This window comes from Peromyscus leucopus, chromosome 3 (genome assembly GCF_004664715.2).
Source record: "Peromyscus leucopus breed LL Stock chromosome 3, UCI_PerLeu_2.1, whole genome shotgun sequence".
In the NCBI taxonomy this organism is placed as follows: Eukaryota; Metazoa; Chordata; class Mammalia; order Rodentia; family Cricetidae; genus Peromyscus; species Peromyscus leucopus.
In genome coordinates this window covers 78,943,802-78,962,182 of record NC_051065.1, presented here as the reverse complement: position 1 = coordinate 78,962,182, position 18,381 = coordinate 78,943,802, and the positions used below count along the sequence as shown (strand labels likewise).

Genomic DNA, 18,381 nt, shown 5'->3' with positions numbered 1-18,381 from the left:
CTTTTTGTTGTTTGTTTGTTTGTTTTACTCTTTTTGTTTTTTGGGGGGTGCCACCCAGCTCCCAAATAAATCACACATGGAGGCTTATTCTTATAAATGTCTGGCCTTAGCTTGGCTTAGTTTCTAGCCAGCTTTTCTTAACATAACTTATTTTGTCTACATTTGCCTCTGGGCTTTTCCTGTTCTCTAACTTCTGTAAATCTTACTCTTACTCCATGGCTTGCTGTGTAGCTGGGAGGCCGGTCCCTGGAGATCTTCTCTTTCTCTGGCTTCTAAATCTCCTTCTCCCAGATTTCTCCTTCTATGTATTCTCTCACCCTGCCATCCCTGCCTATCCTTTCTCCTGCCTTGCTATTGGCCATTTAGTTCTTTATTAGATTATCAGATGTTTTAGACAGGCACAGTAGCACAGCTTCACAGAGTTAAACCAATGCAACATGAACAAAAGTAACACACCTTAAAATAATATTCTCCAACAGTCCCTACCCATCTGTCTCAGCTCCATTCCTCCTGCAAGAACTTCTGAGATGTAAATCTTTATCCAGAAGACAAGGTCCTCCTCTAATAAACTACTAGAGCCTCAGTCTTTTCCTCCCCCAACAGTAGATTCCTAGGGGAATCTCAAGCTTGTTGTGGTACAGTGTATCACCCTAAATCCAGTAACAATCTTTTTGACCTAGGTAGGATGAACTGTAGAGTTCAGAGAAAGTTGTTCTCAGATGGACAGGAGAGACTGAAAGGCCAGAGATATCTGGAGTTTATTACAAGGACATGTACCTGTTTTCCCTCTACGGCTGGCACCAGCTGCTTCTTACCTCTATTTGTTGACAAAGAAAAATTAGAAGATGGATTTTTTTTTCTAGAGGATTCTGGAGAAAGTCTGACATTTGATTTTTGGGGGATAACTACCCTTAATTGGCCTATTAAAAGAGACGAACTAACAATACAAAGCAGAAAATGGAGATTTACTCAATTTAGCCACATTGAAAAAAGGGACAAACAGATCACTGGGCCCCTGAGTCCACCTTCAACCACCTGCCATTTTACTAAGACATCAATTGCTCATTGGTATTTGAAGTTTCCTTCCAGTATCCTTGTCAGTCAGTTACCATATAGTATAAATAAAACCGTATCAGAGAAAATAGAGAGCAGAAAAAATAATGGGGACATTAAACAAACCCTGTTTCTGAATTATGTACTTTTTAATATAACAATGAAGTTACAAGAAAAATAATGGCCTAAAAATTTTAATAGCTCTTCTTTGCTCTAATTAATTCTTTTTATAACTAATCTTAAAAATAAGACACAGAATTTTCAAAGACCCAAAGTTACTAAGCATTTTCAATAGAACAGTTTATATTTGATATAAACTGTTCTATTGAAATTCAAGCACATTTTAAGAGAAAGGGGACTTTAAGGAAGTCCAGATTTAGGAGTGTGATCTGTGTTCAGTTTCTCCATGTTCAGCTCATGCTAGAATTCAAAGCTTAGATGTCAACAGAACATCATGGTAGGCTTACCCAGCTGACAAAGTAAGAAAATTACTACACATGACATATAAGAACTCTTACACTTAGTGATGTGCAGTTTTATAATGATTTATAATTATTCCTTTCTGCTGAGTGTAAAATAATGGCTTGTAAGAACAAATTATCTCTATTTGGAAAGTGTGAGGATACATAGGGAAAAACAAAGATCTCATCCACAAAGCCTATAGGCTTTTCTTCTAATTCTTAGGATTTAGGGGATAATATTTAAAATAATAATTAATGAATCCCAGAGCATCTTATCCATAAGAAGATCTGAAAAGCTCTGGGAGATTATGTGTTCAGTCTACAGTCTTTAGCATGTATAAGGGGCATGATCAAATTAAACTTTGTAATGGTTGCTATGTGTTTCTATTTTGTATGCTGAGAAAGTCACATTCTCCTCTCCTTGGAAGAAGAGAACTTGCAGTAGTTATCCTTTCTGAGTTTCAACTGGCACTCATGTTTGCCAGTTTTACCAATTAACAGTAATTTAATGGCTGACTAGAGTTGAATGATATATATTTTCCTTCCATTTATTTATTAAGCTGTAGATATATTTTGAACAGATACTAGGATAAGATGGCAAGTTCAACTCATTTATGACTTTTAATTAGAGTATCATTGGAGATAAAGAATTAGCAATTGCAGAATCAATCATGTAAAATCCTAAGATGTGAACATTGTTAAAATACAGTGTACAATTAAGTGTGTTCAGAAAATATTCAAAGTGTCCCCAAAGAGTGACTGATCACATACTCATTTTTTTTTTCTGACTCCAATAAAGAAACTGGATTGTAGGTGGGAAGCTTACAAGTCAGAATGCCAAATATGATTACAATGAGAACCTGGAACATCCCTCAAGTGGGAATAACTGAAAAAAAGAGGCACAGACTGAATTCCAAGTATCCAGGAATAGGCCTCAGATAGAGGAAGGAGTCAGCTGTATTTAATGCAACATCTTCAAGAGAATATCTTAATCTAGTTCCTCTTTATAGGACCCACAGAAAAGAATGTCAGAAAGTCTTCAGCTTCTGCAGGCTGGGACTCAGTAGGGGTTTTTGAAACTGACTCCAGCCTAGAGCCATAGCTACTGCTCACAGGCAGAGCTGCTCCCACCAGGAGGTCAATCATGATCAGCACAGGGTTGTATCTAATTTCACTGCTGTACTCACTTTAAGAATTGCATTCAATTGAAATTCCATGTAATAGTCTAGCATAACAAATGGGATTCACAAAGCTAGATTAGTTCACTATGTATATGGTTAAAATGTGTAAGAATTACTAACTGACAAAATATATAATGTGATCAACATTTTCTTAAACCCAAGGAGATGGAATAACAAATACCCATTAAAGATAAAATAATTAAAAGGAAGAAATCATGAATGAGCTAATAGGATTTAGTACTTAGCTTATATTTTCAGTACAGTTTGCAAATAAAATATTTTGAAAAAAAATGATATTGGGTAAAACATGTTAGTAAAATGTAAATTATAAGGCTGGGGAAATGGCTCAGTGATTATGAATGTTTCTTGCTCTTTCTGAGGAACTGAGTTTGGCTCCCAGTCCCCACATTATTGTTCATAACCAGCATTAATTCCATTCTCAGATCTAATGCACTCTTCTGACCACTGCTGACACAGGTACATATTTGGCACACATACATATAATGCATAATATAAAATAAAAATGATAACAACAACAACACAAAAGTAATTATTAAAATTTTTAAGTATTACTATTGGAACCAAAGAATAGTGTTCATATTCATTCAAATGGTACAGGAATATTGACTCTGTAGACGAGGTAATTTGGAAGATCACGTGTAGTAATATATTGTATACCCTAATATACTTGCCTGGGGTTTGGAGGACAGAGCCAGCCACTAGATTAGACATAGAGGCCAGACAGTGGTGACACACACAATCCTATCACTCTGGAGGCAGAGATCCATCTGGATCTCTGTGAGTTCAAGGCCACACTGGAAACAGAGCCAGGCAGTGGTGGCACACACCTTTAATCCCAGTACTGGGAAGCACACACATGCCTTTAATCCCAGGAGGTGACAGCAGTGTGGAGAAAGGTATGTAAGGCATGAGGAAACAGGAACTAAAGCAGTTCAGCTGAGATCCTTCCCAATGAGGACTCAGAGGCTTTCAGTCAGAGTATTCAGGAAGTTGGCAAGATAAGGTTGGCCAGGGCTTGCTCTGCTTCTCTGTTCTTTCAGCTTTCACCTTAATATCTGGCTCTGTTTGTTTGCTTGTTTTTAATTATAACACATTTAAGACTTGAAGAACAATCACATATTTCAAATGCTATGGGAACTTACAATGGAAAGTCCTCCTCATGTCCCACAGTATTAATGAACTCTAGACACCCAGGAAACAACCTTCTGGCTCTGGATTTCCTAGCTACCAGCCGTTCACTGCATGTAAGTGTAAGGTCATCTTGAATTGTTTGGCCAAAAACATCTATGACCTTTTTGTTGTTTCTGAGCCTTTTCAAATGCTTACACAGATCCCTTCCCCAATGAAGTATCCAGAATTTGGTTATAAGGAAAACAAAATCAGCTTTTATTTACCCAAGTATGAAAATGTCACAAGTGTATATTACCTCCATTAAGGCACAGACAGCTTTCAAGGAGAACATCAGAAAAGGGATTATAAAATCAAAACCTAGTTAAGATATGTAATTCAGTTTGTTCAGTTATTTCAAGGAACAACATGGGATGCAGGTAAAGCCACAGAGCACATGGTGAATAGAAACGGGTTAATTTAAGATGAAGGAGATAGCTAGCAAGAAGACTGCCATAGACCATACAGTTGGTAATTAATATAAGCCTCTGAATGATTTTTTAATAAACTGCTGTGGGACCTCAGGGCTGGGTGGGACCAGAGAAACTTCTGCTACAATCAAGATACATAATTCAGTTTGTTCAGTTATTTTCATTAGTTTTATGCTCAGAAAAACCCCTGACTACATCTTATACTTCTGGAAATTAGTTTATAGTGATAACATTTTAAGTAGGGATGATGTAGCTATTAATGACCTAAAGGCCTCAGTGGACCAAGATACTTGTGAGGAGGTCCACATACCAAACCCTCTGGTGTCTACCACTTCTACTGCCAGGGAACTGACCTGCAGATGGATTCTTTCCATACCTAGTTTTCCCTTTTCCATCCTATAAAACCCCAAGAAGTGTACCGCACATGTGCACGTTCTCACTTCTGCAGGTACTGTGGCACTCAGTTGTTCTGATTAAAGAACAATTCCCCTTCTGGAGATGCCTGTTAGCTTTTTTGATTCCACTTCATGTCCATCAATCCCAATCTAACATTTATCATAGGTAGAAGCAGGAAACTGATGATAAACTGTAAACATTTTCTGTATACCACCCAGGCATGGCAGCGCAAGCTCACAATCCTAGAAACAGGGAAGTGGAGTGAGGAGGTCATAAATTCAAGTTGGCTTTCATGACATCGTCAGCTTGAAGCCAGAAGACTCTACATGAGACTCTGCCTCAAAAATAATGGCAAACTGCTTGGAGGCTCTGCTGGTTGGAAGTTGCAGTCTACCATGGCCTGGCAGCTCACTCAGAGCTCAGCAACATGGATGACACCCCACTCCCACCCCCACTCCACGTAGAAGGTGCCCTGTTCTCTACCTGACCTTATTTGGAGTCTGTCTATAGGCCCAGATGCCTGACTTATCTCTAGTATGACCCTTGACACAGTTCCCTGCAGAAGCATCCCCCCTGCTTAAACAGGCTAGGAGTATTACCATAGGATCACGCTTTCACATATGATAACTAAGACGTTACTAGGCACCTTATAAGAGGGATGTGTTGTTTAATGCAAATTAGGTGATGTCCAGCTACTGTCCCCATTCTTAATATCTCTCCTCACTCTGGAATAAAGCTGAGCTGATTCACTGAAGTCATCTTCTGGGCACTCTCTCCATTGTGCTCACAGGCCTTATGGCTTTCTGTCATCATTTCTGTCCCTTGTCTTCATGGACTGGTGGCCAACCGGCCAACAGGGGAAAAGGGGGACCCCTACAGCAAAACATATGTCAACATAGCACACAACCTAATTTTTGGTTAAACTTGTATAATAAAAGACAAGACTGTCACACTAGAAAATATTTAAAGGTAGCATATGAATGCCTGCTTTGACGACCAGATAGCAAGGACCTCCATGAAATATTAAAAATCCAGTACAAGAGCTGAACTTCTAATTAAAACAAATTTTATTAATATAAAATACATTCAAATTTGGTGATGAAGTGGAAATTGCAGTTAGAAAACCCCTGCTGTAGAGGACAAGTCGGTGGAAGGTGTTCCCTAAAAGTATCTGTGTGAATGTCCATTTCTGGAACTGAAGCCTGTGTTGATCAGACAGGACCATTTACACACTGCTTGGGAGAAGTATGCACAAACAGGGAAGAACTGCTTACCCTGCCGTACCTGTAAGGATTAATTATCATTCATTTCTGCTCAATGAGGAACCCAGACACAAGTATGAAAACATTCTCTGTGAATTCCATGTAGTTACTCCACAGTGGCTATCATAGATATTTACAATCATAAACTTCAGTACCCCAGAAAGGCATCCTGACATTTCCTCCCCTCTTCCTTTCAACACATATTGGTTTCTTACTAAAATCCTTACCAGCAAGAGGTAGAAAGTGGAAGAGATAATTGTTATAGACTTTCAGATTAATAGCCTTTAATATAACAGATTTTATTTTTTGCTGTTCACAGAGGGTCATATTGTAGTATCACACAGGGAGGCTAAGGAGATTCCAACTTAACCATTCAGGCACAGGAAAACAGACATGTTAAATTAACAATACAGAGATTGTATAGTCATGCATGAAGTGGCATGCTAGTCAAAATTTAAATGATATTCAGCCTGTCAAAAAGTTTTTGAAAGCCTCAATGTATAGTGCTTTTCAGTTTCTGAGGTATAGATACTCCCATATGACTGATTAATATAATTGAGGAAGATGTAGAGACACTATTTCAGGATACTTTCATCACATAAAACCAGTAGGTGTGAAAACATTCACAAGAGGCTGTCAGAGGGCAAACATATCCACTAGACACTTCATTAACACCTGCAGCCTGAGGTATACTGGGATGATTATGACCAGAACAAAATCACTTTCAAAAACCTGCCTTTATAATGCTATATAGATGATTTCCAAGTAACATCAAGGTGAAGAAAACTCAGTAGACTTCTCAACTTCTTGACAGTGACATAAATGGATTACATCATAGCTGATGCCTACTTCTCCTTGACTGACAGATTAGGGAAATATTGGTCTTAACTTCCTTTTTCACGGAATCTGAAGAATTTCTGAGTACTTATTTGTACACCAGAACTTGAAGCTATTCATTTGGTATACGAGGAAAGCTAAGGCTCAGCAGAACACCTGACCTGTGCTCGATGCCCCACAGATAACAGGAGACTGAGCAGAGTGTAAGCAGGTCTACAGACCTGTGGCAGACCAGCAGGAACAAGCGCTAACTGCAGAGCAGCCCTACCTCTTGAAGTACTCTCTTCATCTTCAGCAGCAGCGTCTTCACTGCCGTGCACTCCTGTAGCATCAGTCTGAATGGCAGAGAATCTACACCTCCATTTTCCTCCACACCCAGCAGGGCCAGTCTGTGGAGGGACTGTTGGGCATCCGGCTGACATGGGAACACCGGGCTTCTTGATCAATGTCTTTTGTTATTTTCAGGGAAAGGCTCCTAACAAGAAACAAAGATCAAAAATTACAATGTGGTGTGCTTAAAGCAGCATTTCTTCCAGTGTCAATCAGTGTTAATATAACACTAAATACTTCCTGTGAACTTTGTCATTTTCTCAAATTAGTCTTTGAAGTACTCAGACCTTCAGCAGAAATTATAAATTGCATATTTAGTGGTAAAATTCAATGACAATTACAGCTTTAGACCATGACATCTCCTCAATCAGTATTTCATTTATACAGGGTGCTTATTTAAACCATTTATAAATGTTGAGACAATAAAAACCACTAGAAGACAAATTTCATATCTAAAGTTTCTGATGATGTGCTTACATTAACTTGAATGAAAATATTCAGAGGAAAAATTGTAAGAAATTAGTTTAATAGACACTGATTTAAATTGCTAAGTCAACCAATAACAATTTTAGTTAGAAAGGCAGCACACATAGGATTTTATGTTAAAAACAGTGGCATAAGTAGAAAATGTGTAAATCCACAGTGGCATTAGCATGGAAAAGAAGAAAACTGTGTCACACCTGAAAAACTGTCAGTCCAGCATGAGACCCATTTTTTTCCTGAAGGCAAGTGACAAAAGGAAGATTGGAGAAAAGTCCTCTGCTCAACACCCCACACACAAACACAGCCCATGTGTCTAAAATCAGATGCAGGTTTTAAAAGGTCCCTCTTCCTTCTGCACCAGAGATATGGATGCTGACTTCTGAAGACAGTTCTCCATGCCCTGGTCCTGAGGTACAGCAGAGGACTCCAACACGCCATGCTGACTGAGGCTTGTCTTCCCTTACTTTCTCATTTATTTCCACCACCTAACTTGCTGTCCTAAACCCTCAGCCACATTCTTTGTCTTGTTAATTCTCTATAATCTACCCTTTGTTAGTTAAGGTATGTAATAATTTCAGTGCTAACTGTCCTTTAAGTCACTCCTCACTCCACTGAGTGCTGCCTGTGGCTGAAGTCACACCTGTTAGTAAGTTGCTCATGCTCCTGTAGTTAACCTGTCTTCGTCTAGTTTACAGGCCCCTACCTGTAGAACCTTGGAGGGTAAGGGGAAAGAATCAAACAGAGCCTTCATGAAAAACGGTGTCTTCTAAATTGGTAAGAGATATTTTAACAGGGGTGGATGACAGTCTAGTAACAAAATAAACACTCATTACAAGACTCTCAGAGACATAAGAACTATGAAAGTATCAGTTATGTTTACATGCATGTGCACTGTGTTGTTATCTGGAGAAATCTTACACTTAGCTCTAAGTCCAAAGCTACTTACTGCTTCTGCAGATTCCTGAGACATAGGGTGAAGATACAGCTTTACCTACTCCTTACTTGTTAAATGTGAATATAATGACGCATATGAAAGATCACCATGGTAGTGGGACAGTACCAAACATGCTATACATGCTTATGTACAGTTCAAATACAAATACAAGATTATAATAGCAATAACTAGCTTCTCACTTTAGCTGATATTTGTAATTTATGCTTATGAATATAAGTAGACAATTGTTGTACAAAATCACATAATTCAGATTTCAAATTATTTTTCTCTAAGTAATCTGAGTTTTGTAGAATAACTGAGAAAATATTACACTTTTTGCATCTTTGCCTGAATTTCATAGCAAGGATCAGGGCAGTGCTTTGTACATTGCCAGCTTAGGTTGCTAGTGCTTATGTCATGCAGTTCAGAACAGATAGGGGAGAAAGAGAGAAAGAGAGGGAGACAGACAGACAGACAGACAGACATGAAAACTGGAGATCTCTGCAACTGTCAAATAAATATCTAAGATGGGCAAGAAACAGAAATACACAGAGAAGATAAAATTAGCCATGAGTTTTATAATTCAGCAGTTGGAAGAGGTTTTTCACAATGAAGATTTTCACAATTTTTTCTCAATTGTGAAAATTCACAATCAAAGGCAAATGATAGTGGCAGAAGTTGTGACAGCTGAACACTGTTACCGACTCTGGAGGCTCTCCTTAGCTCTGCATCTCTTACTAGTTGATTCCAAATAATAATTACAAATGAAAGCATCCTAAGATATTTTACTTGCACAAGAAGAAGCAGGCCTATTATGAGAGCACAGTGAACACAAATCAGATGGGATCAGCAACAAATTGCTGAGCTATCCTGGTCTTCAGGAGCACTTCTCACGCTGCCAGTCCCTATGCTTATGATTGTGACCATTACTTTTCTGACTGATTAGAGCACACAGCTTATGTTTGATAAGTCAATAGCATAATTAGTATTGTAAATATTAACATTTTAAAAATCCGAACATGATTGTACCTAAAGCACCCAAGTGTCTAAGTAAATTCAATGAAGAATAATCTGATGACATGAAAAGCACAAAACATTCTCACAAGAGGTCCTAGTTCTGTCTAGCTGGAGAGTGTGGAAGCCCCAGTGCTCTTGTGATCATAAGTAGGCATGGTTCAGAGAACACAGCAGCTCCTGAACTTGGGGTTGATACCCCACTCTTGGCTATCTTCTGATTACTGGGTTCAGTAGTTCATTAATCATTAAAACTACCACAAACAAAAACAAAGAATGCACTATCTACTAGCCACCACTCTCCCAGGTTACCTACAGGGATATTTGTAGGATTGTATGAAAGTAGCCACACATTCCCTCAAGCCCAGAATGGATGAGAGAGTCTTTATAATTTAAATTTTAGTTATATTTATGCAAGACTGAATTGAGACTTATGGACCTTTCTCGATCAATAACTAAAATAAATGAGTTCCCATAAAAAATAATTGAAATAACAAATGTTGTAGTAACAGTATTCTCAAAGACCAGATGATTTGAGAGTATGAACTAGTACTGAAAATATTTAACTTTAATCTACTGTAGTGAACGACTTCATTGGTTTGGCACTTGGAGTCCTTGTGAGATAAGAATTATTTTTACCAGTAAGAATTATTTTATAAATACTATTTATATTTTTCTAATATAAATCTATTTTCAGTATGACAGACAAGCTTAGTGGAGAATATATTTCTTGACACAAAGTACAGAGGCATTAGAGGATTTTTCCATCCACAGAGAAAAAAGTATGAGTAATTTCACAATATTCCTCTAAATGTTTTGAAATAGAATACCAATTTGATAGTGACAAACTTACTTTGCACTACAAGAACTTTTTCAAATCATTCAAAAACACTCCAATATCAAACATAAGCGATGAAATTCAAGGTGTGTCACCCACCAGGCTCTGACTACCTTCCTGTCACATGAGCTGTTCGGGAGTTCTGCATACCTGACATTCTTCACTGTAGAGACTGTCTACAGCCAATATGCACTCGAGTGACATCTCTACTGGAATCTGAGGAATCATCTCAGTGAATTACAAATGTCCCAGGAATAGACAGGTCACAGTTACCTAACCTCTAACCACCCAAATAAATAAGCAAACAAAACAAACCAGACTTCCAACAATATATGTAGATTTATAGATGATTAAATAAAAAACTGTGCCGGGCATGGTGGCGCATGCCTTTAATCCCAGCACTGGGGAGGCAAAGGCAGGTGGATCTCTGTGAGTTCGAGGCCAGCCTGGGCTACCAAGTGAGCTCCAGGAAAGGCGCAAGGTTACACAGAGAAACCCTGTCTCAAAAAAAAAAAAAAACTGAATTTGGGAAATCTGCTATATATATATCTAATTTTATGAAAGCTTGGATTATTTGTGTTGGGTTTAAGCTGAGTTGGAATGTGACTAAGACACATATAGCAGCATAAATATAGATTAATAAACTGACATCCTAGAGTATAACCTAAACTACCTGTTCAAGGAATTATCCATAAAATTCTAATGATCATTTCATTCATTAATCACCTGTTTCCTCTCAATGTATAGTGTCTCTGTTGTTTAGGGAAAAATCTACTTTAAATTGTTTCTTAGTTGAATCTTTAAACATTTAGAGATGTTTAAGGACAGAATCAACATTCTCTCTCTCTCTCTCTCTCTCTCTCTCTCTCTCTCTCTGTCTCTCTCTGTGTGTGTGTGTGTGTGTGTGTAAGTTGCAAGAACTTAATACTTCACCATTAGATTAAAAAATGTACACATAACTAGTTATTTTACCACAATCTATGATGTAGAAAAAAGAAGGTTAGATTGAACATATCTTGGCATAACCTACAAGTCTGTCATGGTGCAGCAACTGTCAGTTTCTCCACATCTCACTCACATCACATCCTTACTCTTTATTCCTACACACTGCCCTCACTCAGGCCCTATGCAGTGCTAAATTCTGCCCTGCCTCAGAACCTTTACATATGTGTTTTCTGCACACAAACATTCCTTCCTCACCTTCAGTTTTCCTTCAAGATACACATTTAAGGGAAACTTTGTACTCAGCAAGTACATCACCGACCAAAAGTACACAGATTCCCCTTTCTAGTAAGCTTTTCTTCATAGTAGTTACCAAATGTGCAGTTAAGACACATTTTGCAGAGATCCACTGGGAACACACTAAGCTGCACACTTCGTGTTCTACATGCAAGCGAGTGCTTCACAAGGTACCACCCCAGTCACCTTTTAAAATATTGCCAGTCAAAAGGGAAAAGACAGATGGATTTCCAGGTGCCCAAAGGAGAATCAAAGCAGTGATGTTTATGCAAACTGCCATTTGCAGTGGTTTCCTTTCCAATTTTGAAGAAAGATACATATGGTGAGGATGCTAAGCTGCTCAACACAAATGTGAATGTTCTTGCTTTGCCTTAAAAACTAGTGTTTATCCTGGCTGTCTATCCTTAGAATCTTCTCCCAAACCTAATATCATATGGTTACTTCTCTCAGGCTCTCTGTCTGACATATGACATATGACTTGAGATGAAATGTTTATAATAAGATGAAGAAAATAATGACCCAAATCAGTGTTTATAGAAATTATCCTACATATGTAAATCTCTGCTCAAATACAAATGTTTTTCATTGTGATTTATCATCTTACTACAGGTGTCCTATGCATCTAGTTTTCTGTGATTGGGCTAACAATGTAACCAGGTATCCTTCCCAGAGAACTAAAACACACTAAACGAAAGGCACCTCATATACATGGAAATAAATTTAACTCTGTTTCCTCTAATATTGTAAAAGTGATTCTTTAGAAAAATCTCCCACTGCTCAGATTTTCTCTATCTAATAGATATGGATCAGTTTTGTAAACCTGTGAAATTTTTACTCTCAAGTCTTCTATGAAATCCATCAATCACCAGAGAATGTAAATTCTCTGATGCACTGTCACATTTTTGTGTTCATTTTCTAAACTGTATATTTCACTTCTGTGATAACTGGGATAGTTATCTGTACTGTTGTCTATCGATATATGGAAAATGATTATCTAAGAAATATTAGGAGCATAGAGAGATGGATCAGTGGTTAAGAGCATGTCCTAATGTGCTTCCAACTGCAGTAATAAACACTGTTTAAAATTGACTTGGAGGAGGAAAGGGTTTAGAGGCTTACAGTTCCTGGGAAACAGTCCATTATAGAGGGAAGTCTAGAAAGGAATTCAAGGCAGGAACCTGAAGCAGGAACTGAAGCAGAGAGCATGGAGACATACTGCGTATTGCCTTGCTCTCCATTATTTTCTTAGCTAACTTACTTATACAACTCAGGGCCTCCTACTAAAGGATATCACTTCTACAGTGGCTAGGCCTTCGTACATCAATTATAAATTAAGAAAATGCTCTATAGAGAAGCCCAAAGGTCAATGGTATGAAGGCAATTATCTAATTGATATGCCCAACTTCCAGGTATGTCTAGGTTTATGTAAGCAGTCAAAGCTATGATAGAGAGTGCATTACTCTTGCAGAATATCTATGTTTGACTCTCAGCATCATGTCAAGGTGCTTACAACTCCCTGTAGACCAACTCCAGAGAAACTGTCTCCTTATTCTAGATTCTTCTGCACCTGCACACACATATGTACATTCTCTCTCTCTCCTCTCTCTCTCTCTCTCTCACACACACACACACACATGCACACACACACAATTAAAAAACTATAAATAATATAAGCAAAGTAAATTAGAGATGAATAGTCTGAACTCTGAAGAATATTTCCCTGAAAAGCTTCTGAAAATGTTAAAAATCACAAAGACAAAGACCACAAAATGTGTGTGTAAGGAATCTGAGAATTGACAACAGATACCTATGAGAACAGATAATTCATGAGGCATTTGACACACATATTTTCAATAATTTAAACTATTTAGTGAAAAAATACAGTAGAGAACTCATTATTCGCTCTATTTTCTTTGAAAGATCAGAAATTCTGGCTGTATTACTCCTGTTTTACTATGAACTTCCACTCTACTGTAAGAATTTTATTCTTTCAGCACAGAATAATAAGCAAAATAACAATGATCTTTTACAAAATGGCAACCATATACTTCAAAATATTTATTATCAGTGCTACTCTTTTTATGTCCTTTTTTCACTGTAAAAATTATGGGAAGCAAAATACCAGATCATGCTCATTTCACACAATTATCATATAGGAAATTTAATTAATCATTCAAAGACACATTTCCTTTATTTGCCAACACATAACAACTACAACATGTAATTATTTAAAAGCTTGTATGTAAATATTTCTTTCATGGTTATTTATTTAAATGTGTCTGTATGCACATTTGTTTCTGATAATTGCATTATACAAGTGCATCTTGAAAATATCTTCAAAATTCCCCTCTAGGTATCTGGTTAAAATTTACATAAACATTTTGCAAATGTGACATTCAGTTGTAACATATGAAAATATCATGTGCTATCAATGGTTAAGAGCACTGGCTGCTCTTCCAGAGGAATTGGGAAAACTGAAGTTTTCCCAGACCCACATAGCAGTTTACAAGTCAACTGTAAGTTTACAAGTTTACAACTGTAACTCCAGTTCTAGGGGACCCAACACCCTCTTCTGGCTTCCATAGGCACTAAGTGTCCTCAAAGTTCACAGACATACATACAAACAAAATACCCATAAATATTACATTTAAAAAGAAGCTATGTTGTGTTTGAGGTTATCTCAAAACTAAAATCTGATATAATACAGATCATAATCATGTGCTTAGATGGTGCAATTATAGATCTCAGGACTAAAAATTGGTTTATAAAAAAAGCTAAAAAGAATTACAATATTTTAATTATAAAATTTGTTTTAAATATTTAAGTACTTAGAAAGCCATGACATTAGTATAATACTAACTATTAAATCCTAGCAAAAATTTCTTTTAACAGTTTAACCCAGTATTTCTTAAACATATGAGAAGTCAGTCATGATTATTATGAAAATATGTAATGATTTCCTAAAAAACTAAAATTGTGAAATTTTATAAAAACTAATTTCCTGAGATATATGTAGATAGCTTACAGTATGAAATTACTTCAAACATACTGTAATTCCAATGGCGATGTCAAAATCCCCATAAACATTCAGAGAGCAACCCACAGTTGACAAGGAAGACCTTTAAAGATGTCTGACTAGAAAAATGTAATTACTTTGTAAATAATAGAAACTTGACCATAAATGGAAAAGAAACAAAACTGATGGTTCCTTCTTTCTCTCTGAATGGGACCCACCAATGGACATTGCTAAGCTTACAAGGTCTGATGACCAGTATCAAAGCACAGCTTAGTTATTAAGTAAATGTCACAAAAAATGTCTACCATATAAACTCTTGCTGCAACAAACAAAATCCTTGATGTTTGTAAGAGAAACTGAGCCTAGACCTTGAAACAGGAGACACAGATTGTCATATTGAACTGATTGAATGACAGCTTAAAGTAGCAGACTTACCCTTCCTTATTGATCAATACAGCGAAACAAAAACGATATTCCAATCATACATTTAACATGATGCTGTGGATATAATCTCAAGGTCAGATAAGTCAGTAAGCACACAATGGTTTGTGTTGCTGTTGACAAGTCCTTTCCAGCTCTGGAAACACAGTCACATAGATCCCTGGGCGCTGTCTTCTTTTTTGAATGTTATCTCTGGTTCTTTCTTTCTGTGCTTTAGTGTAGTTGACATTTAAACACGATAACAGTGGCTGTGGGTGGCAGGGCTTCTCTTTCAAAGCAGCAGTAGAAATAGATTGGTATCAATGTTTTTTGCAAGAGGGCTGAGAATAAAAAGGAAATACGCAGACTCTCTCTTAGCCTAGCCAAAGAGGGGCTGAGAAAAGGACCCTCCAGTTCATTCTTTACCTCAAAACAGCTCACTTAGTCAGGATAACAGAAAAATAAACTTCAAAAATCAAACAAGCTCATTCAGAGTACACAAGACCCAAATGGCAAAGTTTGCTTGTTTCACACCTATTGTTTTATATTTGAAAAGGATATTCTAGGCTTTAAACATGGAAAGTCTGTCCCCAGTGTGTGCATCTTCACTTCCCCACCCTCTTTAGAGAAAGCTGTTGACAAATGCCTGAATGATGTACCACACTGAAAGTCACAACCCTCGGGGCTAGAAAGGTACAGGCCAAGTTCACTGCAGAGTGATTGTAAGGTTTCCACATGAAAGACATTAGCATTATTTAGCCTTTGAAGATCGACCTTATTCTTGTGAGTTATTGCTACTCAACAAACATTTCTGATACATTTTGTGTATGTGAACAAAAGTGGGTCTCTAGGACTTCTTTTGAAAAACTCTGTATTCTGCTTTCAGGGAGCTCCTAGAGTGAACGCTTGGACACAGAGTGTCACTGTCCCACTAGTTTGCTCCTCAGACAATTTCTACCACATTCCTCTCTATAATCTTCAGCTTTGCTTTAGAGTATTATTGCTGTATACAAAATCAGAATTCATTAGAAGCTATATAAAATTTCTTTTTTCTTTTTCAACTCATAGGCTAATCACTTTTTCTAACTGCTCAGTCCCAATATTCCAATGCAATGTCCAAGCCTTTACCCCTCTCAACTCTCCAGGTAACTGATTCAACTAATGAGTTCTTAGTTGATGGGGGACTATACAACATTGTTATTTTAGGAAATTACTTCTTATCCATAGAAATACAACATAAAACATAGAGATGCTTGGGGCATGGTGTGTGCCCAAAGCAGGAATCTGAAGGCACTTGGTGAATCCAGTGCTATTCAGTAAGGAGCTACATGTTCTGTCAATAAATTTTACTGCATTTAGAAAGAAAAACATTTTAGCTATTCTGCAAGTGTCCTCTTTTTATCAGGGGAAAAGTTGCCTGAGAGGTTACATTAGAACATTATATGAGCTGTGTTTTAGTGTAGAATTATCCTGATTTAAAATGGAGTAACATGCACCATAAATCTTGTAAGTCTTACATTATAGTGCTGAAATTTCTTTTCAGAGGTAGTATTAGTAAATCGACTTTAACTCATTTTCTCTCTCTGTTCATTAGAAGAGCACAAATTGATGGTTAGTTTCCGTGATTATCTTGTCTTCTAGGTGACAGACTATTTTCTGTTCTCAAAGTATATTGTCCTCTTAAATTATCAACCAAAACTTTAGGACATGCTTTCCAACATTCCGAAAGCAATTGTCTCTTTGGTACTCTAAACTTTTCCTATATGGATACCTGCCTAAAAGTTCTATAATCTGAAATAATTTTACATTGAGATTGAAAAAAATACTTCATGTAGATATGAACAATTTTCATTTCAATGTTGTTACAAGATATATACATTTTAAATGAACACAGTAATTTTAAATTATACTGATCTAGCAAAAAGAACACGTGCTATTAGCTTTTTTATACCAGTGTTTTAAAAGCAATGAAAGAAAAGAAGGAAAAGAAAGGGGGAATGTACTGAGCAAGAGTCTAAAGTGTTTGGAAAAATTTGAGCAGTTTGTATATACAGAGAAATTTCTATAATAAATATACTGATTAAACTTGGGGGACCTAGTTTATCTTTTGTTTAAGACGGTGCCTTAGGTAGGTTTTCTATTGCTGTGATAGAACACCATAGCCAAAAGCAACCTGGGTTTATTTCTTCTCACAAATCTCAGGACACACTCATTAACTGGGTGAAGTTAAGCAGAAACTTAAGGCAGAACCAGAAGTAGAGACCATGAAGAAATGCCGCTTACTGGTTTGCTCCACATAGCTTGCTCATTCTGCTTTCTTACACCACCCATGACCACTTGCCCAAGGATGGCACTACCCACAGTAGGTGAGGCCCTTCTACATCAATCATTAGTCAATAAAATGTCCTATAGTTGACTACAGGCCATTCATATAGAGGCATTTTCTCAAATAAGATTACCTTTCCTAGATAATTTATAAGGATATCTTTTCATGCTATATTGCTTACTTATTGTGTATATCAAAGAAAGGGGCTTTGTGTTTTAATGTATATAGTAACCATTGAATATATGAATTATATATACTAAACAGTATTCATAAATTGTTAGAAAATATGATTCTCTTCAGATATACTGGTGCAAAAATATTTCTATGAGAATAATTTTTAATAAACACACATAAATGAAGCACACCAGTCATAAAAGACCTAAAGTACATTTCAGAAAATGTTTATTTTGGGTTTTTCTACACTAGGAAATCCATGCATTATTCATTAATGTCTTTTCTGAGATTTGTAGTGTTCTCTCCGTAAACCAACTGAGATTTAAATAGATCCTTCTGATCTCAAGGGACAATAAAGCAACATGGGGTCAAAGTATTGTGCCTTTGACCTGTAGTTCAAGTTCTAAAGTTACTGAATTTACCCACATTTCACAAGAAAAAAGTTACAACTTAGTTGTCAAAGTAGCTCAGTTTTTAAAGAAAGGCAATATGCACTTACTGCTATGATGAAAAATCATGATCTAAGCAACTTAAAAAAGAAAGCAATTGATTGGTTTTACAGTTCCAGAGGGCTAAAGCCCATGATGGAAGAAGGCAGGCATGACAACAGGAACAACTAAGAGCTCACCTCTTTATCCACAAGTAGAAGACAGAAATAGCACACTGGTTATGGCATGAGTTCTTCTGCCAGTGGCATACCATCTCCAATAAGGCTACACCTCCTAATCCTTCTCAAACAGTTCTATCAACTGCTTAGTATTCAGACACATAAGTCAGTGGAGACTGTTCTCATTCAAA

The 18,381-nt window shown here is 37.0% G+C and overlaps 1 protein-coding gene across 1 annotated transcript in view; it reads right to left on the bottom strand.

The window, feature by feature from the left end:
* Ccser1 (coiled-coil serine rich protein 1) overlaps positions 1-18,381 on the bottom strand; it is a 1,130,812-nt gene that overhangs the window by 758,873 nt on the left and 353,558 nt on the right. The window contains 2 exon segments of the mRNA XM_028889267.1: positions 7,078-7,190; positions 7,193-7,284. Of these exon segments, the coding sequence (XP_028745100.1) occupies positions 7,078-7,190; positions 7,193-7,284 (205 nt within the window).